At 35.4% G+C, this 25938-nt stretch overlaps 1 protein-coding gene across 1 annotated transcript in view; it reads left to right on the top strand.

Moving 5' to 3' along the window:
• The first annotated feature begins 16926 nt into the window (after positions 1 to 16926).
• The window catches only part of LOC110039247 (F-box/kelch-repeat protein At1g51550), a 38806-nt gene continuing 29794 nt past the window's right edge, over positions 16927 to 25938 (top strand). Inside the window, exon 1 of the mRNA XM_020744243.1 lies at positions 16927 to 17459. Coding sequence (XP_020599902.1) covers positions 17021 to 17459 — 439 coding nt within the window. The 5' untranslated portion in view covers positions 16927 to 17020. The remainder of the gene's footprint in view (positions 17460 to 25938) is intronic.

Raw genomic sequence — 25938 nt, 5'->3', positions numbered from 1 at the left:
AGGCAAATAGAACGTGACCTCAAACATCACTTGGGTGAGAAATTCTTCAAAAGTTCATTTTCTTTCCAAGTGGGCCTTTTAGGTTGATGCTATAGGAGTTATTTTAAGCTGATTTTAGAGCAATCACTAGGTTAAGGTGTTTTCCTTTGATTTCCTTGAAACCAATGAGTGGTTTTTTCCTTAAAACTCATAGTCCTTAAACCTAGTGATTAGGATTCCAGTAATCTCGTGGTCGTATGGGCGATTCTGTTCTTCTTGATGAAAAGAATAGAATCTATTTGAGTCTAGTGAACGAAGATCTTGTTGATTTCTTTGTTCCCTATACTATGAAAATTTTCCCCATAATTAAAATCCTTCAATTTAGTCGAGCAATCAAAGACGTTTCAAGTTGGTACATCTCTCACGTAATAACATGTTGGTATCACTTTCCAGTACAAGCCTAGAACCTATGAGAGGTCGTTAGGAAGGGTTGATTCATCGCCAAATGTGGTTGGCCTCATTTTTTTGCATGTTTTAATTTTGATCATTTGCTCATGCTTTCAAGTACATAAAAATCTATTTTTTTCTTGATGCTTATTCATTGCATGTTAAAATCATTTTTTGACGTGATTGTTATTGTTAGCATTTGACATGTGTGTAGTGCCTCTTTGAACACCTACACTTGCACTCTTGGTGTCTCTCGTGTACATATGTCCCCATATGTAAATGGTTAGACATGTGCACTATCATGTGAGGGTTTCACCAACATACAAGACCTCCCTGGTGCATAAATGTTCATAGTAAGTGTCATGCTACCTATTCCTAATGCACCACCTAGAAGTGTCATAGACATATTATATTGCAGTGCTTTGAGCATGTCATTTGAATGAGCATACCATTTTGCATGTCATATCCAGTGTTGTTTGTGCTTATCTTTCGCATGAGTGCTTGGTTGCCTCACGAGTGAGGTGTAATTGCTAAACTTTCAAAAGTAAACTTACGAAAACTAAATAAAGTTTTTGTGATAGAGAGTTCAAATTTAAGAAAACATCATTCCTCTTTACAATGAGAATATGAATTATGAAGAAATTAAAATCATTTGAAAATATATAAAATTGTTTTGTACCAAACATGAACAATCATATTCCTTACCCTCTTCCAAGTGCATAAAGAACATTGACTAATCCAGAGTTTGGTCCCTAATTTTGTGGTTAGGTTGGGAGGATACCTGCTGCCGCTCCAGAACTCCCACTACTCCCTCGCTTATGGGCTAAAAATCTCGCATTAGTTTCCAATCAACTGGACCAAATTGTGAATTTTAATCTGTCATCTCAAAATCTCCAATTCTACATCCAACAAAGTATAGTTCCTTATTTATTTGCACTCAACCCCATGGATGACATCCTCTCTCATGGAATCGAATGTGATTCTCACTATGTTGTAGAAATCACAACCTTTTCAGATCATATGTTTCTCAACACATTTTAACATTTCAATTGATCAGATCGAAAATTAAATGAAGATCTAAATTCAAATCATCACAAATTTTTGACATTTAAATCCATATAAAATAAAATCAATTCTTTACAAAATCATATTTCAGAGTAGAGAGAATGATAAAGAAGACTATTCAGAATTCATGAGAAGGATAAGACAAAACATGGATTTCATATATAAAAATCAGTTTACAAAATAAAGAAAAAAATAAACACAACTTATCTCACACTCCTTCCCAAGCAAATCCCTAGAAGTAGCAAATCCCTAGCAAATCCCTAGAAGTTCCATTTAAGCACTTTCTCTCTTTACAATCACACTCAATTCTCTCCTAGAAATGTAATGAAGAAGAAATTTTTCACATTCCCTCTCCTCTTACAACTCTAGAAGAAAATCCTCTCTTCACTAAAGCCTTCCTCTTACTCTCACGCCTCTCTTCTGCCCTCCCTTTTGATGCCCTCCACTTCCCTCTCTTTTATTAGAGGATGCCTCCCTTCAAAAAGAATTCAAAATTTCCTCCAAAATTTTATTCAAAAGTCAACTCTTTTGAATTTCAAAAGACATGTCTATTGATCCATGAGACATATCACTTCATAAAAGAACCTTCCAAAGTGTCTAGATGCATTGAATCACACCATGGGGCGTTTAAAACAAGTTGCCCCTTCGAAATTCGTTCATAATTTGTCCTGAACCGCCTTAATTCGCAAAAGTCATCTTTGGCGCCTCTGACGCTGGTTCTAGCGCTTCAGGTGCCAACCTTCTTAAAAACGCGTTCTTCTACATTTTGGTGCTTCAGGCGCCAAATTTGGCGCTTTTGGCGCTTCATTTGGCGCTGCAGTCGCCAAATTTGGCGCTTCAGGCGCCAAATTTGGCGCTTCAGGTGCTAGCTCTTTGTAAAATTACGCTTCAGGCGTCAACTATCTGTAAAATGATACTTTAGGCGTCAGAATCTCAAAATTTGTTGTTTTGGCTTTAAATTTCGTTTTTTTTGCAACTTTTGCTCCAAATACCTAAAATTGATATATCTGCAACAAAAACATGAAAAAAATATTCTTTAAAGTGCAATATCACAAAAAATAAGTATAAAATATATACTTAAAACAACATATTATTTTAGTGTATCAAGCTCCACCGCCATTTGACACCGTCGTTAAGTTCCACTACCCTCAGACCACTGTCGTTAGGTTCCACCACCCCCAGACCACTGTTATCAAATTCCACTTCCACCAAACCACTAGTACCCTGTCATTGCCATGAAGCACCACAACCGTCGGACCACCGCCGTCGAGCTCCTTCAAACTCCATCACTGCTAGACCACCGACAAAAGCTTCCATCGAGCTCCATCTCTATAAAAATCTACCACCACAGACGGCTTTTATTGAGCTCCATTGTCGCCGAACTATCAAAGTCCGACAATCCCCATCAAACTCCTTAACTGTCGGAACGTTACCATCAAGCTTCATCATTTTGAGACCCCAATTTTCAAGATCCATCGCCGCCAGACCAGCACTGTAGAGCTCCACTACCGTCAGACTGTCACAGTCGGTGGTGGATCGTCGTCTTCAAGCTCTACTACCGCCGTTGAGCTCTACAACCGCATAACCGCAGTAGTCGAGCTCCACCACCATCAAACCACCATTGTCAGACCGTCGTCATCAGACGTCACTTCCCTAGAGAAAGACACACCCTAATCATGTATTATTGTTTTTATCTATTCAAGGACAAAGTAACGCCAATATATTAGAATCATTTCAACTAAATCAAACCACGTCGCCTTTTTCCGTTCAGAATTTTCATATAAAAACTCCTCTTTTTCATATACAAAAACCCCTACTATGTCCTCTGCCAATTTCCTTTCATCTGTGTGTATGCTGAATTTTTGCACAACACTAATAGTTATACATGATTCTACCACTTTGAATTTACCGGCACACAAAAATAAAGAAAGTAACTTATCTTAAATTAGGTTTAACTCATATTTTATTTAATTAAAGTTATATTTTTATATTAAAATTTAAGTTAATATTCAACTTTAATCAAATTTCTTAACCAATCTATTCTATTCATATGTGTTCATTTAATAATTAAATATTGATAAAAATATTCAGATTTAATTAATTAATTAACTAAACAGTCTTAAATAAATTTCCAGTCAGCAGAGCCACCGCAAATTTGTGGAACAGCGTTGAAGGGCGTCGTGTCACAGACAAATAGTCCCACATCGGCGGTGTAGGGCCAAAAAGCAAGCAATATTTAAGTCCTGGGTTGCCCACCACCCATAAGGGCTCTTTTGAGAGGTGACAGTCGGGTCATTTGAAATTTGTTTAATCGGCGCTTCATGAAAAAAAGGTGAAAGATAAGATTAACTATAAAGGACAACTGTCTACTAATTTGTGCAGTATTAAAATCAGAGCTAGCTGCAGAACTACTTTTCTTTCTAAATGTCTGAAATTGAGATGATTATTGTAAATTTTCATCACGATCAACATAAAAAGTAATTACAGTAAAATGTGTCATAGCACAAATGTAATATTCTTTTCAATAATACAACTGTTAGAACAGCAGTTCAGGATAATATTTTCAAATGCTAATAGATGGAGGGAAAGCTCTCTGTTTTCAGCATTATTCTTCACAACTGAATGAATTTCTATGAAAATGTATCGTGTATGGATAAAGTTCATATAATTAACAAAGTTTACTGATAAGGAATGCTGTTTTTTTTCCTTTTATAAGGCTGAAGGTCAAGCCCAACCATTGAAAGTTGTTATAAGATGGTGACAAGGGACTTTGATTATTAGTAAACATTATCAGATAAATGTGCATATGATATTTTAGGTTTAGAGTCGTTGGTTATAGACTTTGGTGACTAACTTTGAGATTAGATGAGTGACATTAACTGATAATTTAAACAACTAATGAACCATGATTGTAAGAATATAGGGGTGACTAGAGTATTTAAAGATTATAATAAGAAAAATTTTAGATTTTGAGTTTTTTTTTTAACAAGTTTTTGAGAGGATTACTTTGGACGTTATTTAAAATAATCCAATATTATTTTCATTATCAACAATGAATAGACCATATCTCATTTTTACTTGATTGAAAGTTGAGTAGAAGGCTTCACTCTTAGGCTAGTCCCATCGATCACCAAAGCTAGGGCTGTCAAAACAGCTCGTTGTTCGCGAACAACTCGTGTTTGGCTCATTGAGAAGCTCGTGTTTGGCTCGTTAATTTCGTTCAATAAGTTAACGAGCCGAACACGAACTAAGATCTGTTCGTTCGTGTATATATATATATATAAATCTAATAGACTACAAGGCTGCAAAGATTTATAATCAATTAAAATATTAATTAAGAAAATAGAAAAAAAATTATTAAATTAGATTCAAATGATGTTTTAATATAATTAATAATTTTTAAATCTTGCTCAAACGCTTATTGTCTTATCGTTACATGATTAGGGTTGTTAAATGACTCTTTGTTCGTGAACAGCTCGTGTTCGGCTCGTTTGCTTCGGCTCGTTAAGTAAACGAGCCGAACGCGAACACATTTTTTGAGCTCGAAATATAAACGAGCTAAACAGGAGCTGAGCATGGCTCACACGTGTTCGGCTCGTTTACACCCCTAACCAAAGCCAAGGGTTAGATTGTCGATCACTAGAATGCAATGAAAAAACCGGTGATGAAGTCTTCAATTAATGAACAAAATGCTCCTTTCTCAAAGATCTTGATGCTAAACCTCTGCGCACCCATTGGGCAACAGATGATAATATTCTTCTTTGATATTGTTTATATTTCTATGGCAACTTTCTATGTATGGATAAATTTTATTTTTACTACCATTATAAATATAATATGTTATATATTAGAGATTTTTATTTTTGAGAAAGTTGGAGAATAAGTTCAAATTATACAAAAATATATTATGTGAAAGAATTAGACGAAGTTGAGGGATGATGGGTGTCAATCATCAGTAGGGTTAAAGAAGTAGGGATGGTAACACTGAATGACAAATAATGATGATCAATGGATATGCAGTAACTTAGGCTGACCATCTGTGTAAATTGGAAGCTTATATCGAGAGATAGGTGACAAAAATAAATGATATATATTTGGTTATAAATAATGCCCACTGAATATAAGAATACATTATAAAGTGGTCAAAATTAAGATGATAGATATAAGAAACAATACAAAAGTTTTACATATTATCATTAAAGAGTGGATTTTGCACATTAGGATTAGACAAATCTAATGTTAAAATAGAGAAAATTCATAAAAAATAGTTTTAGTGTCAAATTTGCATTAGAACTTTTGTCCACACAAATATTGAGGCCGGAGGCCGGAAATACAATTAGCGTTGATAGTGTCTAATGTTCATTGTTTTCGACAGCTTCAGACGTTAACTGGATTTGATGCATCTCAAGTAGAAGTAAATCTCAACCACAGACTTTGTCCACATTTGGCAGACACAAATTTGCATTGTATTGTGTCGACCATATTTGTCGGGAATTATTTAGCATCGAAAAGTATTAAAATGTGTAAAACATTATCGAATGTATTACTGTCAGAATTTGACACAAATTCGATATATATATATAAAGGAAATCTCCATGAAGTAAAATTTTCAAAAAATTGAAAGAGCCTTTAAGCATATAACTTTTTAAGGGTTGGGAATTGGGGATTGGGAATTGTTAAGCAAGGGGATTGCACTTGGGATGGTTTGCAAAGGCTCTGATGTGATTTTGGCAGAGTTTCCCCAAGGTTTCATGTACTCCCTCCTTTGGCAGTGGAGAGCTCCATTTATAGCCATAGCTGCCTGGTGAAGCTCAGGGTTGGGAATTGGGGAAACTCTGCCAAAAGTACACCAAAATCACACCAGGTGTTGGGTTAAACTTTGGTCTAGGTTGGGCTAAGGTTGGGTTAGGTCCAAATTGATGGTTGGACATGGTCTATAGGAATGTCATGAAGAGTTCTCAACATCAATTAGGTGTCAATTTTGGGGTTAGAGCATTCAATTTGGTGGAATTTGGGGACATAAGAATTTGGGGACATCAATTTGGTGGAATTTGGGGACATAACCAATTTGGGGCAAATTTGAGGATTTTGAATGTGGGTAGAAATTGAGGGAAATTGAGGCTTGAACAAAGGCAATTTAAGGTCCAATTTGATGTGTAGGATTGTTATGAAGAGTTTAGGATTCAAATTAGGGCAAATTGAGTAGGTTAAATTAGATCAAAATTGAGCTCAAAGCATGGGTTTGAATTGATCATATGAAAGATGAATTTGAGTTTAGAATTAAAATTGGGGAGAATTGGGGCCAAATTGATGGACATTTGAAGTGAACTTGGGGAAATTGGGTCTTTAAAGGTAATTTGGGGATCATATGGTCAAATTGGGTTTAATTGAGGGGTCCAAATTGGTTTTAGGGACATTTGAAATGATTTTGAGGGTTTTAGGAAAGTTTGGGCTACCAAGGGTATTTTTGTTATTTTGGAATTTTTGGGTTGTTTTAGGCAATTTTGGTAATTTCAAATGGTTTGAGATGATTTTTGAATAATGAGATGATTTTTGAATAATTGATTTTTGAATAATTTTGGGTATTTTGGGTGAAATTGGGAATTTTAGAGTTTCAAGGGCAATTTGGTAAATTGGGTAGATTTGGGGGCAAAAGGCTAAGTTTGATATTTTGGTAGAATTGAGGTGTCAACCATCTTATATGAGCTATAAACCTATGAAATCACCATTTGGGTCCTCTATGTACTGGTCTTAGCTAAACCCTAGCCTAGGGCCAGTAACCCTAGCCTAGGGCCCCAGTGGGTCTAGGGGACCAACTACATGAGTCTCCCAAAAGATCAAGGGATCTAAGTCAACAATTTTGGGTTTAGGGCTGCAAGTAATATAGGTGGTAGTGAGTGTAAGTGAGTGAACTAGCTCCAAACCAACACCCAGGGTCAGCCCTAAGGTCAAGTAGTCCTATGTGGACCCTCCTTTAGATCTCCATACTGACCCCAATTACTAAGTGCTAGAGGTTATGACCAATATGTGAAACTTCAAGTTGAGCAAGGAGGAGTTTAGAGTTTCTAATGATGAGGGTTCCTTTTCTAGGTTTCTAGGAATGTCAATAGGAAAATTCTATGGCTAGACCCTAGGCTACTAAAGAGGAAAAACTAAACCTCAACCAAAAGTGAGGTTAACAATGCACACAATATGAAAGTTATGGGCTAAATCAAAGTTTACCCAAAAATCTCCAAATTTCCAATAATCTCAAAAACTTTCGATGAAAGAAGAAAACTCTAAGCTCAGGAGGTGGGATTTACCTCAAATAAGTGATTTCTACCCCTCAAAGCTTCACGAATCAAGTTCTAATCCACAGATTGGGAAATACCTAGGTGTCGCCCTCAAATGCTGAAGGGGAGACGGGGAGGAGGAAGTCACAAAAATGACCGAAACTGAGCTAGTTTAGGCGATTTATTGCCCAAGATGGAATGGCGCCTAGGCGCCGTGATTATAACGCCATGGCCTTGCTTTTCTGTCAGGGGCCATGACACCCAATAACCAGTGCCTAGGCTCCAGTTCAACTTTAATCCTTTTGATGCTAGGGTCTTTAGCTTCAGTGTGCAAGCCCCAAATTTGGTTATGGTCATATAATTTGTAATATTTACTCCTTTCCAAAATAAGTTTAAACACTAAATCTTAGATAGATGATAAATGAAGATCACTCATCCCCCTTCTCATAACATTTCCCTTCTTTACTTCCAATTTCTAACAGAATCACTTCACTGATATACTGGGTGCATTAGGGCTGACCAGGTGGAAAATATTACCCTATTTTATTAGCTGATGTGTTGCCAACCTTAGGCCTCACCTTATCTCTAATGCATGCAAACTCTATCTGAATATAAATAGTGTAAGGACATCCTCGTGCTACTTATCAAGCTGGTTTATGGTACCTTACTTAATGAAACAAGATCAAATAAGTAAGAGAATTGAGATGGACCCATCCTAAGACTAAATTAAACAGGACTCCGGATAGACCTATACTTGATTAAGAATTAAGGTGTAGAGGATAACATTAATCCTACTACCTTCAACAACAAAGCTAAAATCCAGTCATAACGAGAAGACTAAGGATTCACTATCTCACATAACACACACAAGCACAAATATACACAAAATATTCAAATTCAAGCAAACCACAAAACAACACAGAAACACAATTGCACCATACAACATGGGTTGTCTCCCAAAAAGCGCTTAGTTTAACGTTCTTTGTCCGATGATTTGAGATATTACTTGAGATAATTCAACATCAAAACCTCATTCAAAAGCAGTCTTTCCACTCCTAATTGGGGTTTAATTCTTTGTCAATTTAGTTTAAATTTTCTCCCACTTTTAGGATCTTTTATATCTATGACTCCAAAAGGATAAACTTTTACTACAAAAAATGGTCCTGGTCACCTTGACTTAAGTTTTTTTTTGAAATAATTTTAATCGAGAATTAAATAACAAAACTTTTTGTCCAGGTTCAAAATCCTTTTGAAGAATCTTCTGATTATGCCACTTTTCATTTTTTCTTTATAGTTCTTGGCATTTTGATAAGATTCTTGCCTAATTTCTTCAAGTTCACTTAATTTTTGTAGTCTCTTCTCACCATAATCTTTCATATTATAATTAAATTCTTTTATCGTGCAATAAGCTTTATGTTCTAATTCCACTGATAAGTGCAAGATTTTTTCTAAATATAAGCCTATATGGTGACATACATATTGATGCCTTACATGCAATTTTGTAGTCCCATAATGCATCATCCAGCTTCATAGACTAATCTTTTCCATTAGGTTTAACAATTTTTTCTAAGTTCATTTTAATCTCTTGATTGAACACCTCTGCTAGACCACTAGTCTGCGGATGGTATGTTGTGGCAAACTGTTGTTTAATTCCATATATAGAAATTAATGCCTCAATTTTTCTATTTATGAAGTGACTTCCTTATTACTAATGATCAACTTAGGCATACCAAAATCTGCTAAAGATATTTTTCCTTAAAAAATTAGCAACACTTTGAGCATTGCATTTTGATAGAACCACAGCCTCAATCCATCTTGAGACATAATCCATATCTAATAGAATGTATAAATTACCAAAGAAAGGTACGAATCGTTCTTGAGACATAATCCATATATCTTGTAAAAACATCAAATATTTCAATCTCCAAAGTGAAATTCAATGGCATTTCATCACATTTTGAAATATTACCCACTTTTTGATATCGATCACAAGATGATATATATTATATATATATATAAGCATCCTTAACTAGAGTAAACCAGCAAAATACAGATTGTAAAATCTTAGAAGCAGTTCTATAAACTCCAAAATGGCCACCACATTAAGAATCTTGAAACTTTCAAATAATTTTGTAGGTTTTTTCTATAGGTATACCCTTCTTATCATCTGGTCCTTACACTTTTATACAAATATGGGTAATCTCAAAAGTAAAATCTAGTGTCGTGGATAATTTTTTTTCATTGATATTATGTTAGATCATATGGTATAACATCACTAAAAATATAATTGACTTTGTGTGCATATCATGAAAAATGTCATTCAGTAATTTTAAACAACCAATTTTTAAGAGAACTCTTACTAATTTCTTCTTCCAAATCCAACACTATTGGTTTAACTTCATGAGTCTCTTAAAAATGCCTACTTCTCAAATAATTAATTAAGTCTATCTAAAAACACTCATCATCATTTTCTTTAGAAGGCTATTTCATAGATTTTAAAACATTGAATGTAACTTCTTGATCATTAACTCTCATTGTTAATTCACTTTTCTACACATTTATCATTGCTCTTCCACTGGCTAGAAAAAGGTTTACCTAGTATGATGGAAATTTCTTTATTTCCTTCTATGTCTAACAGAATAAAATTCACTGGGAAGATAAATGTATCCACTTTAACAAGATCAACTTCTATAACCCTTTTTAGATATGTGACTGATCAATCAGGCAATTGAAGAGTTATAATAGTAAGAGACACTTCTCGCAGGCCTAACCTTCTGAAAATAAGTAATGACATAAGGTTTATACTTGCTCCAAGATCACATAAAGCTTTTCCATAAAATCTTTCTTCTATTGCACAAGGGATCGTAAAGCTCCCAGGATCCTTCAAGTTTTAAGGAAGCTTCTTTTGAAGGATAACATTGCACTCTTCACTGAGTGGAACAATCCCATAATCTCCAAACTTCCTCTTTTTGTTGAGGATGTCATTCATGAACTTTACATAAATAAGCATTTTCTTTAGAGCCTCAACAAAAGATATTAATTGTTAACTTCTTAAGAACTTCTAAAAATCTCGAGAATTGTTGATCTAGTTTCTGCTATTGCAGTCTTTGAGGAAAATGAGGTGAAGGTCTCTCTAAGTTAATCTTAGTTGGTGAGATTGATTTCTTTAGGTCTTTAGAAATATTTTCTTATGGTTTTTCAGTTTCCAAGTCTCTGTTTCAACTTCAACATCCTTTCGAACAACATCCTTCAACCCTCTTCCCCTCCTTAAATCCATAGCTTTGACATGATCACTACTCTTCTCCTTAGGGTTAATCTCGGTATTGCTTGGAAAAGTCCCTTAAGTTCGATTGCTAATTGAGTTAGTAATTTGACCCAACTGATTCTCAATATTTTTTATAGTAGTACCTTGAATCTATAATTGATTCTCCATTTTCTAAACAACTTCCTCCAACGACAACTTCTTCTCCTTAAATTGGGAATTTTGGTTAAATTCATGAGGATAATGTGGTCTAAAATTAGTATTTCCTTGATTATTCTGATTCTTCATAGGATTTTCTTGATTATTACCCAATCGCTAGTTTCCACCACCTGACTTATTATTCTAAGTAAAGTTTGGGTGGTTTTGCTAACCTTGGTTGTAAAAATTTGAATAAGGAATGTTGAGTCGATTGTTTATTGCATTTAAAGTTTCATATGATAAAGTATTAGATTTTATCAATTGTCCAAACAAATTTTTCTCAAATACTGGAGGTAATTGAGGTTGAATCATCACGAATTGATCCAACTTCCTAGATATAAATGCAATCTACAAACTTAGAATTGCAAGCACATCCATGTCATGTATACTAGCTACTTTTTTTGAGTTTATTCTCTCAATAAATCATTGAAAGTTGTTAGTAGCCATCTCCTTTATTAGAGAATAGGCTTCATTGATCAGCTTCGACATGAGTGAGCCACCCACAACAACATCAATAAATGATCTAAGGAATCCTACCAACCCATAATTGAAAGTTTAGACAATCAACTAATTAGGCAGAGCATGATGCAGACACTTTCATAGAAGTTCCTTAAATTGCTATCAGACCTCATATATCGATTCACCTTGATACTGACAAAATGAAACAATGTTTTTCCTCAACTTTGTCGTTTTTGAAGGCAGTAAATATTTGGCTAGGAACTTTTGAGCTAGTTCGTTCCACGTTTTAATAGATCTAGGTACTAATGAATTCAAGCATATTTTAGCTTTATCCCTAAGGAAAAGGAAAAAAGGTCTAAACCTAACTGTGTCGCTAGAAATGCCATTATAACAAAATGTGGCACAAAGTTCTAAAAACCATGCTAAACATAGATTTGGATCTTTAGACGAGTTTCCCCTAAATTAGTTGTTTTGAACCATTTGGATGATAGCCGGCTCAAGCTTAAAAGTATTGGCTTCTACAACAGGAGTTTGGATACTTAAATGAATTTCCTCAGCTTTAGGATTTGCATAATCTCTTAAAGGTCTTTGTACGTTATGATTTTCATTATTGCTTCTTAATTATCCAAGCTAATGTGTTGATTAGTAGACATTTATTCTTCAATTTACGTTACTTTTTTTGTTTTCATAATTTTCTAATAGTTACTCTAGTTCTGAATCAAAGGGTTCAAGCTTCGTTGGACCTACCCTACACATTCACTTCTAGAGGTTAACTAATAGTTCCTTACAAAAATAAAAACAAAGATACAAAAAAAAAATCTAAATCTAAGTCCTAATAGTTCAACTACATATTCTCCTAAATTCTTCACCATTTTTTTCCCCGGCAACGGTGCCAGAAAAGCTTGACAGCTCCCTAACAACTAACACAATAATTTTGTCTCTCAGCACAGTGCTGAAAAGCTTAAACTTTCCAAGTTACTCATTTAGATTTTTAGATTCAGATTTTATCCTCAATACTAGAGTTTCTAACTCAAGTGCACACACCACTTTTCGTAATACAATGCTCTAAAGATTTAGGAATGTTGATTCCACAAAAAACAATGGAAAGCCAAAGTAGGAAAATCTTATAGTCAACTTAATTTGTTTTTAGTTTGGAATTTTGAAATACTTGAGTTTTGCTAACAAACCTACTACAATTATCTAAAGTTACACCTACAGAATTTAGAACTACACTATGTGAATTGGTTTTGTCAAATGTTAAGGTTATGTTTCCTTATAGTGATAATTATATAGTATAAATGTAGAAGAAATGCGAGACAAGGTAAAATTTTATGACAAATAGAAGTATAAATCCTCTTTACCCTCTTCCGAGCATATAAAGAGGCTTAGTTAAAGTGAACTTAATTCCTTAAGTCCCACTTTGAACCCAATGAAGTTTATCTCCCTATTTATTTTTATCTCCATATAGTGTACTTTGATTCATACCCTATAGTTCAACGTGATTTTCCTAGTCGTTCATGTCGTAGCTCTTCTGATTTCTTACAGGTTCACCATCAATTGACCAGATTAAAAAGTAAATTAAATTTAGAAGAAAATCATCACAATTTTAGAATAAAAACTATTTAAGCATGCTATCCACATTTCTCCACATATACTACATCACCACAAGGAAAAATAAGGAAATTTAGTAAGAAAGCATGGATAAAACAACACCAAAATGCTTTGAAACAAAGAGATCCAACATACAAATGTGTTTCAGAAAACTACAATTCCAAATCACAAATATACTTATCTCTCTCCCTCAATTTGCCTTGACAATGCTCCACCCAAGACTTTGCTCTGCTCCTGTAACACTTTACACACCAAAACTTACAAAATAGCTCAACTCACACTCCTAGACTTGCGTAGAACAAGCCTACAACACTTACAAATAAAGGAGGAAAATCCCTTCAAAACTCTCTCTAACCCTAGATAACACATCAGAAATCACCATACACACCTCTTTTCCAACTCCTATTCAAACTCTTCTTCTTCTTCTTCTCCCTATTTTGCCTTAAAACTACTCTGAAACTTGCCCAAAATTCCATGAAGAGATGGCCCAAACTGCTCAAAATTGTCCAGATTTTGGTAGTGGTGCCTAGGTGCCACACTAATCTGGTGTCATGGCCCTGACCTTCAGTACAGGGGCTATAATGCCTAGTGGTTGACACCTTTGCGCCAACCTCTCGGGTTCTCTTCTACTTGACTGACACCCAAGGGCCACGCTGATCTGGCCTTGTGGCCCTGGTCTTCAGGTTTGGGGCCATGATGCCCAGTGGTTAGCGCTAACCTCTCGGTTTTCAGGCCTGGCTGGTGCCTAGACACTAAGTACATGACGCTTAGGCGCCTTTTACTTGGTGTTGTGGCCCCAGCCTTTACAGTTGCTTTTTGTTCCAAATTTTCTCCTTTTCGCTCCATATTTCTTCTACTTCTTCATTCATAATGTTTATTATACCTGCAAGAAAAAAATAAAAATATCTTTCTTTAAAGTGTAATTTCACTCAAAAATATGTGCTAAACATAAAGAAATTCATTCAATCTTTCCACACTCCAATCCTCAATGTGCACAAATGACTAAAATTATTGATTTGCACCAGCTTTAATCTTTAGTATAAAATTATTTGAAATTGCTTAAGTATGAAGTGCTTGCTTGTGAGTAGTAGAATCCTGCAAAAGTGACCCAACTGATAAAGATTTGTTTTTTCCACTTTCACATAAAAAGAATACGTCATCAATAAAATCAAATGTTGTGTTACAATTGCCTCCGCCATCTAATATTGAATGATAACTCTGAATATTTATTATTATCCTCAAGCTCTATATTAAGTGAATACATAAGATCTTTGTACTACTTCGTACTGAAATCACCACCTCAACTCTACTTCCTCAATTAAAATGGTTGATCATTTCCAAAATATCAACATTAGTTATGATTTACTTGTAGATTTTAGGTGAAGTGCTGATAAATTGTAGTGAAATTCAAAACCATGACCTCTTAGCGACGGAGAAAATTTTTTGGCCCCTTCTCTAAGTATAAAATAATTAATTATGCTCTACTCGAACTTCATAGTCTTATGATTCCCACTTTTATACTTTCTTCTATTTTGATTCTGAACTTCAATCCATTATCCATCAAATTTATAGGTAAGAAAGTTGCTCTCATTCACATCTATTAAATCTATTTTCAAGAAAAGCTGCAATGACAAAAAATAAAGTATATAAGATTATATAAAAGTTAATTTACAAAAGGAAGCGCATTGAAGATTGAACCACCGACAAATTTAAACATATCAATTTTTGCAAACCATCCAAATGACAAACAAGATTGCTGAAATAATTTAAACATAATCTTAAGTTAATATTCTTTAGATATCATCTTTAATAAAGCTATAATTTGGATAGGGGACTTCTAATGACAATAGTTCTTTAAAAGCGGGACAAGAAACAACTCTACTACAGTTCTTCATGCAAATTACATCCAAATTTTTGTTCTCGGAAGCCATTTCAAATGTTACTGCAAGGTCTTGATGTTTATCAGTTCATACTTACAACCCTACCTACTATGCATGATATGGGTGGTATGTAAATGCCACTTTTCATGAGATATTATTCACTATTTTCTTCCAAATAAAACGTTGACATTTATTAGCTTTCATAAATGAGTTTAATGTGATTTCCAACACTTCTTCATAAGGTATTTGGTCTTTTGTTTTCAACAAAATTTTAGCATTTTGATAAGGTGAAAGTTTAGCGTGATTGAGGATAAGAAGAGATGGAAACACATACAAGATGGAAGCACATGCGAGGTGTAAATTGAAATACTGACGAAACAAACATGTTACCTGAGATTCGAAGCAATGAACTCAATGAGAAATAATTTCACCGCTGATGAAAAATAGCTTGGCTTAACTACATTGCTTGGTTTTCGAGGCAACAAACTCATTGACAAACCCTTTCATCCTTGTTAAAGAAGAACACCGTTCAACCTTAAGCTTGTGAGTGGTCACTGTAAATTTTGGTGAGAAAAGGGTTTCACGAGCTCAGGATGAAGGAGTTAATGGAGGAGATGGAGTGGTAGATGAATGAGGATGGACATATTTTGTGTGGTAGATCAATAATAAGCAAAGTAGATGTTGGATAGATAAATAAGGGGGTTTTACGTGTTATGTATGTAAATCCCCCAAAAAATTATAATGTTAGTCTCCAACTTTCATTTCTAGAAAATCCCTCTGTAAATGTTCAGTCAACGATTATTCTTAAATTAACCATGTATATTGACAAACATATTTTTGTTATTCTATTATAATTATTTTAAAAACTATAGTTATTCAGATATATTACATATAAAAAGATAAAATATTATTTTTCGTCATAAATAAGTACAACACAACAGATTATTCAATCAAACTTCTATTTTTCTATCATCAGCTTGCTAACAACACCTAAAAATAATAACTCCCTCATTCGCGAAAAAATATTACGTCCGGAGTCCGGACGCAAGTACGCCGCCCGGCGTCCGGCGGCGAGCTGCGTCAGGACAACGGACGTGATACAACGGAGTTCCGAGCCTGCTACGCCCTGTTGTATCACGCCCGTTGTCCAGACAAAACTCTGCGTTCAGACTCCGGACGTAATATTATTTCTTCATTCGCACCCTATGGATAACTTCCTTCAAGTGAATCGAGATAGGGTTGAAAAAGTGCGGTAAATCTTCTTAGCTAAAATTCAACCTAATTAATTATGCTTAAAAACTCTTTAATAAGAGTGAGAAATTAGATAAAAATAATTTGAAATTATTAAAAAAAAAGAAAATAACTCAATTTCAAGATTGATTTGGATAAACAACACGTAAACATTACTCCCACTGCTGATTGCGGACGTCAGTTTTATTAAAATTAAGTGCCACGTGTGTCTGTATGCAGAATTTGATTAGCGGATCTCTTCAGATATCCTGCGATGGTCAGGCATCATGATAATATTATAAATCGATGTTGCTGGACTTATCCGATTTTTATCTTTATCTTTAAAATATTCGTTTGCATTATTATTCTGGAAATTTATCAGACCAAAACTTTACCGCAGGAATTTAATTTATAATTTTCCAGTCTAATGTGAATTTGACAACTGGCTAGCGAGCTTGTGCCGGTAGCTAACAGCGAAGTTACTAAAATACCCTTTGGTTGCATTGCTCCGGCTCTCCATCAGCTTCCTTCGGCTCCTCGGTGGGAGGAATTCCTTTACTGCAAATGCTGGCGCTACGTCGGTTTATTTACATCAACGAAGCCCGAGGGCGAACTCCATGGCGTCAAGCTCTGCTTCTTCCCCATCGTCATCTTTCTCTTCTTCTCCTCCATCCTACAGCAGCTACTCAAGCATAATCCATATGGATGGAGATCATCTCATATCCATCCTCCTACTTCTTCCTCTCGAGTCTATTATCTCCTTCTCCATGACATGCAGAAGGTTTAGGTATCTGGGATCATCAGACTCGCTTTGGAAGGAAATTTGCAGGAGGGATTGGGGTGGTGGAGCTGTGGATGCACTTGTTGCTTCCTGCTCCTCCCACGACAGAAGAGAGGTTTCCTGGAAGAGCCTTTATCACAGGATTTCTCAAGCGGGTTTGCTTTCTTGTCGCAGATTGTTGACGAAAGATGGGGTTTCGCCCAGGCCCAGGGCTTCTCACTCTCTTAATGTTGTTTCGGATTGTCTTGTTTTATTTGGCGGCGGATGCGACGGAGGTCAGTCTTGGTTTCTCTCCGTTACATTATGTTTAGCGGTTTTCATTTCTATATGTTTCACTTGCCTGTTTTCGTTTATTGCATGATGATGTGGTACGCTGTTACATGTTGGTTCTGATTCTGTTTTAAAGTATAGTTAATTTTTTTTCTGTTTATGCTTGTTAGTTCCAGTTGAGATTTTCTGTCTCCTCGCTTTGATTGAAAGGAAATTACATGGAGATTTTATGTTCCATTTGATTGGAGTGATGAAATTGTGTGTGTCAATTGCTGTTTGGACTTATATTGTATCTTCCCTTTCACTTCATAAATGTGATCACGGGAGTGCTTATGGGAGCTCAGGATGTCCAAATCAAGACCATAGGTGAACTTAGCATAGTATTTAGTTTATGTGCTCATTATGAGTGTATTTATATTGGCTTTTCCTCTAATCATGTGCAATTGTTTGATTAAGAGGAGTTTTCAATCTAGCAAAATAGGCTACTGAACCAAGAATGATCAAAGTAGATTCCTTTGCTGGAAAAAAAAAAAGAAAAAATCAACCAGGTATTTATAATTGCTTTGGTCTTCTGCACTAAGCAGGTGTTATGTATGCCTCTGAAAGCCTGACCGAATGAAAAGTATTCTGCTCAGAACTGTAGTAGAAAGGAAAGCCAGTTTTTCCTTTGATTCTAACTTTTAACATACCATTGTAACTTAAGGGCTGTTGGATTTCTGCTTCTCTGATTCATTGAATTGAGATGGGAAATATTAGTGTACCTTCTGTTTTGTTCAGCATAACCCAGAGCATGTTGAAGTCAGTTTTTTTTTGCTTGAACTTACTAGATATCATGTTCCATTGTGCTTCATCTTCTTTTTGGTTTTCTTCCTCTTTTGTTGGTGGAAGAGAGTATGAGCAAGAAGTAGAGAGGGAGAGAGAAAGATTCAGGGAGGGAGGGAGGGAGGGAGGGAGGGAGGGAACATAAGCCCTCTTTTCATATGATTAAGCATGTCCAACATATAAGCCAACACTCATATATAGAAGAGGTTATAGCTAAAATACAATAATAACTCTAGTGATAGGGAATACAATAGTATTTTACCAATTAGACGGAGGCATACAACAGTTGTCTTGAGTATGGGTTGTTGGAGATCTATGGTAGGGATATCAAATGGTTACAAGGGACCACAATGCTGCACACATACCTCAACGCCGCGCAAAGGTATGTTATTATCCCCCTTCAAGCTGATTCTCGAGAAACCTTACTGTCATCTTGGACATAAGTAGTTGATGTCGAGTGGTTGAATGAGATTTACCATGGTTGTTGAAGAACGACACTGTAGCTTTGAATGACTGTGGGAGATGTGGTAGGTATGTTAGGTTCCCTTAGTAGGCTGCGTATTCATAAAAACTTGAACGGTAGCTAGGGAGATGGCTCTGTACACGTTTTATGTTGATGATCTTGTTATGATAGGTTGTTTCTTGGCTGACTAGGAAATGATGTTGGAGCTGTGGTAAATGCAAAAGCCTGGTGTAGATTTTCTATCCAGGGGATTGCTAGCCAGTCAGCAATAGTGTAGGCTTGTAGGGTGAGGTTTGAAGGTGTTATGATTATGCCATAGGTGAGGGTGCCTTTGGCGTAACGAAGGAGATTATTGAGAAGTTGATGGTGATATTGTAGTATATTATGCATATGTTGGGTCGGTAATTTGACAGCAAATCTTATATTTGAATGGGTAGTTATAAAGTATTGCAGGGATCTGATAATTTGTATGTATTGATGAGGATTTGGGATAGAGCTCTATTGGCCTGTAAGGTGAGAGGTCTGACTGGTAGAGGGGTTAGGACAGGTTATGATTGAAGCATACCTGATGTACTCAATAAATTGATTAGATAGGTGGTTTGTTGGAGAAAGTATCGGTTTTGTAGGTGCTGAACCTGTAGGTCTAAGAATTCTGTAATTTGCTCCAGCTGCTTGATGCTGAACTGCTTTCTCATCATTTGGAAAAGTTTGTTTATGGCCATTGTGAAGTTGCGAGTGACTAGGATGCATCATAGTAGATACATGGTGATGTGATCTTGTTGATATATAAAGAGAGACTGATCCACTGTGCTTAATTTGAACAGATTAATCAGATATCTGCAGAAGATAGAGTACCATTGTTTAGGATTCTGCTTTAATCGATATAAAGCTTTATTTAATTTACGAACATAGTTTGGGTTTTGGTGATCTATAAGACTTGTGTTTGATGCATGTAAACCAAGTCTTCTAGCTTGCCATGTAAAAAAAGCATTTGACAGTCAAGCTTTTCTTTTGTCAATTGATGAAATGCAGCCAAGGAGAGTAGGATTTGTATTGTGGGAAACTTAGCCACTGTACTAAATGTTTCTTTGTAATCGATCCATGATATTTATTTGTAGGATTGGTTTGGTTTCAGTGTGCCAGTTTTTGAGCATGTGATCGGTTGGTGAGATGGTGGTATTGGGGGGATTGATGGCGGTGGAATGGATTATTGAATGTATTGGTTGTGGATGGATTTGTAGTGTTCTGCTATGTTGATGAGAGTAAAGTCTAAATGCTGGATGGGGTGGACGGTGTTGGTGATTGTAATGTGGACATAAGTAGTAAGGAGGATGAGTTGATGGCTCTATGAGGCGGATTAGGTGGTGATTATGGCTGTTGTTGAGAAGGAAAAATGGATTCGTCGATTATGATTGGAGCTGCTTCCTAAGAATATGCAGGGAGACGATTTGGGGGCAAATTTGTAAGCTGCTGTGGGGTTGTTTCCAGGGAAAACACGAACAACCCAAGGTTCTTAGATGGGCATATTGTTATATAGTAGTTGTTAGGGTGATTGTAGTTTTGTCATGGGAGAGGATAGTCTGTTTATTAAGGGTCTGTTTGGGGCAGCTTGTGCGATTCAGGATAAGCTGCTTATCCTGAAACGTGGCCCACGGGCTGGCCACAGGGGTCGACCCACGGCCTGTGTTTAGTGTAAAAACTCAAACAAACTCAAACAAGTGTAAAAACTCAAACACAGTTTCGGATAAGCTGGCGAAACACGCGAACCAAACGATACGGCGGCATTTTAAAAACGCCTCCTGCAGTTATAAGCTACCCCAAACGGACCATAAGTAGGTGGTTGTTTGAAAAGCTTCGGGCGAGGAGGGAGGTAGGTAAGTTGCATGTAGTAACGTGCGAGTTGTTTTTACCATATGTCTATTTTTACTTTCTTCTAGCCCGTTTTGCTCAGGGGTGCAAGGGCAACTAAATTGGTGTTCGATGCCATGAGACTGGAGATAGTTGCTGAAGTTTTGGGTAATGTATTCACTTCCCCATCGGATCTAAATCATTTAATATTTGTGTTGAATTGGTTTAGGATTAGTTTGTGGAAGCTGATGAAATGGTGCGTGACTTCAGATTTTGAGTGCATAAGATATATCCAGCAATAATGAGGATAGGAATCAATAAAAGGCACATAGTATTTTTAGCTATGAAATGCTACAAGTGGAAAAGGACCCCGAACATCACCATGTATTAATTTTAAAAAAATTTTAAGTCCTAGTACTAGTTACAAAGGACAATTTATGACTTTTGTTTGATTGACAATCAATACATATTTTGGTGGTAGATGGTATTTTAATGTTTGGATGTTCACTGGAGATGACAGCTCTTGAGTGTGGATGACCAGGTCGGTTGTGCCATGTTCATGGGTTAATTGTGGAATGAAGAGCTTGAATTACTGGGTGTGATGGAATTGAGTGGAGACCTTGGTTAATTGTGTGGAATTATCTGTTTGGTGGCTATATCCTGAATGCAAAAACTGGAACATCAAAGGAAATGCAGTAATTGTCATCCATGGCCAGTTGAAACACTGAAATTAGATTGTGTGATAATGTGGTTAGTCGGATTAGTGTAGAAAGATGTAGTTTACGGTTGGTGGTGGGGAGAATTCCATTGCCTATATGTTGTATAGGTGCTGGTTGCCCATTTCCTTTAGGTACTTGATCGGATTTTGTATAGCCTGTTGGTTGCTGTAGGTTGTATAAAAGTGGTGTGAGGTGTGCTGCTGCTCCAGAGTCTAGCACCCAGCCTTGAGCAAAGTTGGTGTTGGTGCTGAAGAGGGCATTGCGTTCATTGGTAGGTTGTGTAGGTTTATATTGCAAATTTAGCTCTGTGCCAGCAGCTAGCAGCTGAATGTCCAGCTTTCAGACAGATTGGATATGTGATTTTGGGTTTGTTCTTGTTTTTGGAGTAAGATTTTGATGATTTGGTATTGATGTGTTGATTATGGGAAGATGGTCTGAAAGTTGGTGGTGGAGTTTTGTTTTTGTTTACAGCAGGTACAGTGAGATTTTGCTGTTTTGTTGCTTCAGTGGCCAAGTTAATTTTTTCACTATGGAGAAGAGAGTAGAAATCATCCAATTTGATTGGGTTGAACTTAGTTCTGATGGCAGTTGAAGGCTTGGTGAGTGAAGGGCAGGCCCATTGAGGTTGTATAAGATGATGTTCTCATTGTCTAGATTTTATCCTGCTGCAGTGATTTAATCGACCAAGGTTTTGATAGCTGTGAGAAATTGAGACAGAATTGGTGCCCATGGTAATAAGATGGAGTTCATTCTTTAGCTGAATGGTGCTCGATTGATGATTGCAAGTGCCTTCTAGGGCAAGCCAAATTGTGGATGTTTTTTTGTAAATGCAGCACATTGGGTAGGATGGTGTTAGATATGGCAGAGAAAAGAGCTGCGTCCAGAGTTTGCTCTATGTGATGTCATAATGTGTGGTCTTGATTTATTTCCTGTATACCAGATTCAGAGATTTTGAATTTGGGTGGACATGGAATAGTTCCATCCAAGAGTGATTCAAAACCATTGGCACAAAAAAATTTGAGAATAATTGTTCTCCAAACAGACTAGTCATTGGTTAAGAGAGGTGATGTAGCTAAGTTTTCATGTGAGACACAGAATTTTAGGGGAGTTGTTATAGCTGAATTGGTTACCTTGGAAAGTGACTGCTCTTAGTGTTGATTGATTTGTGCTGATGATGAAAGAGGAGAATCCGTTATTCACAAAAGATCCCAATATTCACTTGGCCAGTTTTCTAGAATTATGAGCCACATTTAGGTATAATGATGTCTTCATAATATCATTAGACTAAGGCTTTTCTCTTTCGCTCTTAGGGTTAAAGTCAAAATGTGTCTCTACTCCTTAAGATCTGGATTAATTATCACATCGAATGATTTAACTCATTAATTCTTTGCTAGATACTTCCCTCCATCCAAGCCGACAAAACTTAGAAATGATATCATCACTTTTATCCAATTGAATGGAGAATTAATTTATGAAGCTTGTGAGATATTTAAGGAGCTATTTAGAAAATGTTACCACCACGCCTTGCCAGATTGACTTATAATTCAGATCTTTTATAATTGGCTGGTGGGTTCGTTGAGATCAATAATATATGCTGTGTCCGGGGAGTCACTGAAGACAGTCATTTGAGGAGGCATATTCACTGATCGAGGAAATTATTTTTAATAACTTTTAATGACTTTCAGATAGAGTCAATTATAGGAATGTAGCTAGTGTGTATGACAAATATGTTAACAATCCTAGCCTTACAAGTGACTGCTATTTCTGGGAAATTAGATAACTTAATGTTTAATTTAGTGCAAGGATTACTACCTATTAATGAAATTTCCTATGAACTAGTAGGAGATTCTTGTACTAATTCTTTGAAAACCTTGGACGCCATAAGAAATATGATCAATAACCCGTATTCTAACTCGTACAACCCAGGTTGAATAAACCACTCGAACTTTCATTGGAACAATATTAATCAAGTTGTAGGGACTCAACAATGGGTAATAGTCTTTCCAATCTTTTAGGTAACTGAAATAATCAAGTTAGTTGTCGTCTTAGACTTACCTACCCTCCTAATCCCCAATTTAGGAAATAAAATCATCTTTGGAAGAAATAGTATTGAATATGGGGAATCAAATAGAAAGTCATGTTGCAACTATTAAGAATATCAAAACACAGCTTGAGCAAATAACTAACTCATTGATCCAGAGACCTCAAGAGATGTTACCTAGCAATACAAAGGTGAATCCAAAAGACCATAACGTGGCACATTACAATGCAATAAGACTTGGGATTGAGAATTTACTTGAGAAGCCTAGTGTGGAGAAACCTAGAATAGAGAAGCCCAAGTCCGAGCCCGATGGACCTGTAGAAAAACTTACCCCTTATGAAAAACACCTTCAATACCTCAGATAGAATAGGATAGATCATTGCCGCATTTTATTCAGAGGTTAAATAAACAAAAATTGGACAAATAATTTTCTAATTTTTATAAATGTTTAAGAAGCTTATTATTTATATTCCGTTTGCTGAAGCACTTAAGCATATGTCCAGTTATAGGAAATTTATGAAGGCGTTTTTGAACAAGAAAGACAAATTTTTGAATTTCCTACAGTGCTATAAACTGAAAACTACAGTGCTATAAATTGAAAAAAAACTTCCAAAAAAATTGATAGTTCAGGGCATTTTTATCATTCCTTGTACTATAAGAGACCGATTTATTGGAAATACGCTATGTGACTCATGATCTATCATAAATCTAATGTTCTTTTCGGTGTTTAAAATACTGGGACTAGGAAAGCTTAAACCCACCACTGTAGCCTTTCAATTAGTTGTGATTTCTATTACTTTTTCAAGGGAGTTGTTGAAAATGTTCTAGTGAAAGTAGATTTCATGTTGATTTCATTGTGCTGGATATGAAAGAAGTTGTGGAGATCCTAATTATTTTGGGCCGATCTCAAACATTGATTTGTAGAAATAAGAGTTAACTATTGGACGCAAATGAAAAAATAACTTTTCAGATTCATGATCTTACCACCCCCTACTTATATCTTTGATTAATGTTTGAGGTTGGAAATAAAATTGGTGCAAGTGATTGTAATTGAGAATTTAGAAAAGAAAGATTTATTATTTTTAAAAGAGGAAAATATGGGATCATAGCACAATTGGTTAAGAGATTCTTCAGAGAATTTCAAATATTGAACGATAAATTGAGGATTTTTGAACTAGATATTTGATTTTAGAGAAAAGCCTTAAGGTTTGATTTGACATTGTCTGACTAATGACAAAAGCTAAGTGCCACATAAGCAACAACCTAAGCATTATCTTGTTGTGAGATTGCATGCTTTGTTTCCTTTTTTATGAATGTTTGTGATTGGGTCAGATTGAGGACGTTACATTAAACACTTATTGGGTGACAACCCAATTTCTCTTCTTGTCTATGATTTTACTTGTTAGAATCTCTGGGACTACCTACCTCTCACGCGGACTATAACCTTGATGTTGAAATTTGACTTGCTTATGAATTGGATTTAGAATCTGTACCTGCATATTTTTATTTGTTGATGTTTACATATTCACAAGTGTTGTTTGCTATATCTTGTTTTGTAATTTTCTTTTGTTGTATATTCATGTTCTACCTTAATATACTGATCTCTCCGTGTTATTGTTATTTGTTTATATAGTGTCAAAAATAAGTTTGGGATTATATTACCCTTTAAGTTGAAGGCAAAATCTAACTATAGAGTTTATATAGATTGCAGAGCGAATGTAGATAAGAGTGGTAGTGAATTTTAATATGAAAATAACTTAAATTTCAGTGACATGAAATTCTAAAGGTTGTAAATAGGACTGGGAACTCATTAGTACTTAATCTCTAGCTTTAGTAATATTAATCTATGCAATTTTTTTATAAATTTTAAATGTGAGCAATAAATTTTAATAAAATTAATATCTCAACTAAACAAAATTTCGTCACTTCTCGCTTGAAGGATTTATTTCTTAGTATTGGTTGAATTACAGATTTTTAGAAAAAAAAGTTGGGAGTTAATTGAAAATTTGACTTTGGATTGGGTTAGTATTCAATATCATTAAAAAAGGTGTAACTAGATGTGGTAATCCTCCTTAAAAATGAAAAGAAAAAAAATCAAAGGGAAGAGAAAAATGAAAAAGGGTTTATGCTTGAAAATAAAAAAAATTTCTTGAACTAGGGGGAAAAGCTTGAGGTCAATCTTAATTTAAAACATGATACAGTTAAACCTTTCTAGTAAGTCAAAGAATTAAGAACTTCGCTAATATAAAAATGAAATTTTGTATTCAACAAGATAGTAACATAGTTTGTTGTTTTTGTTCGTAGCTAACTAAATTTCATATGTGATATATTAATTTCATAAAATTTTGACCTCACATAAGTAATTTGAGATGAATTTTTAGATCTAGTATTCATGTGAGTTATATCACAATATTAGAGGGTTGCAATGAGAATTCTACCTAAGGAGAGATATGAGCACTTTGATTTAAATAGATATTAAGTTATTAAAAATCACTAAATTTTTTTATCTATGATCTTTCCTAAATTTTATTAAATTATAATTTTAGATTTTTTTTAATTACTTGAAGACAAGTAATATGTAAGTTTAGGAG

Source organism: Phalaenopsis equestris, unplaced genomic scaffold, assembly GCF_001263595.1.
Source record: "Phalaenopsis equestris unplaced genomic scaffold, ASM126359v1 Scaffold235930, whole genome shotgun sequence".
Lineage (NCBI taxonomy): Eukaryota > Viridiplantae > Streptophyta > Magnoliopsida > Asparagales > Orchidaceae > Phalaenopsis > Phalaenopsis equestris.
This window is presented reverse-complemented; position numbering and strand designations above follow the sequence as displayed.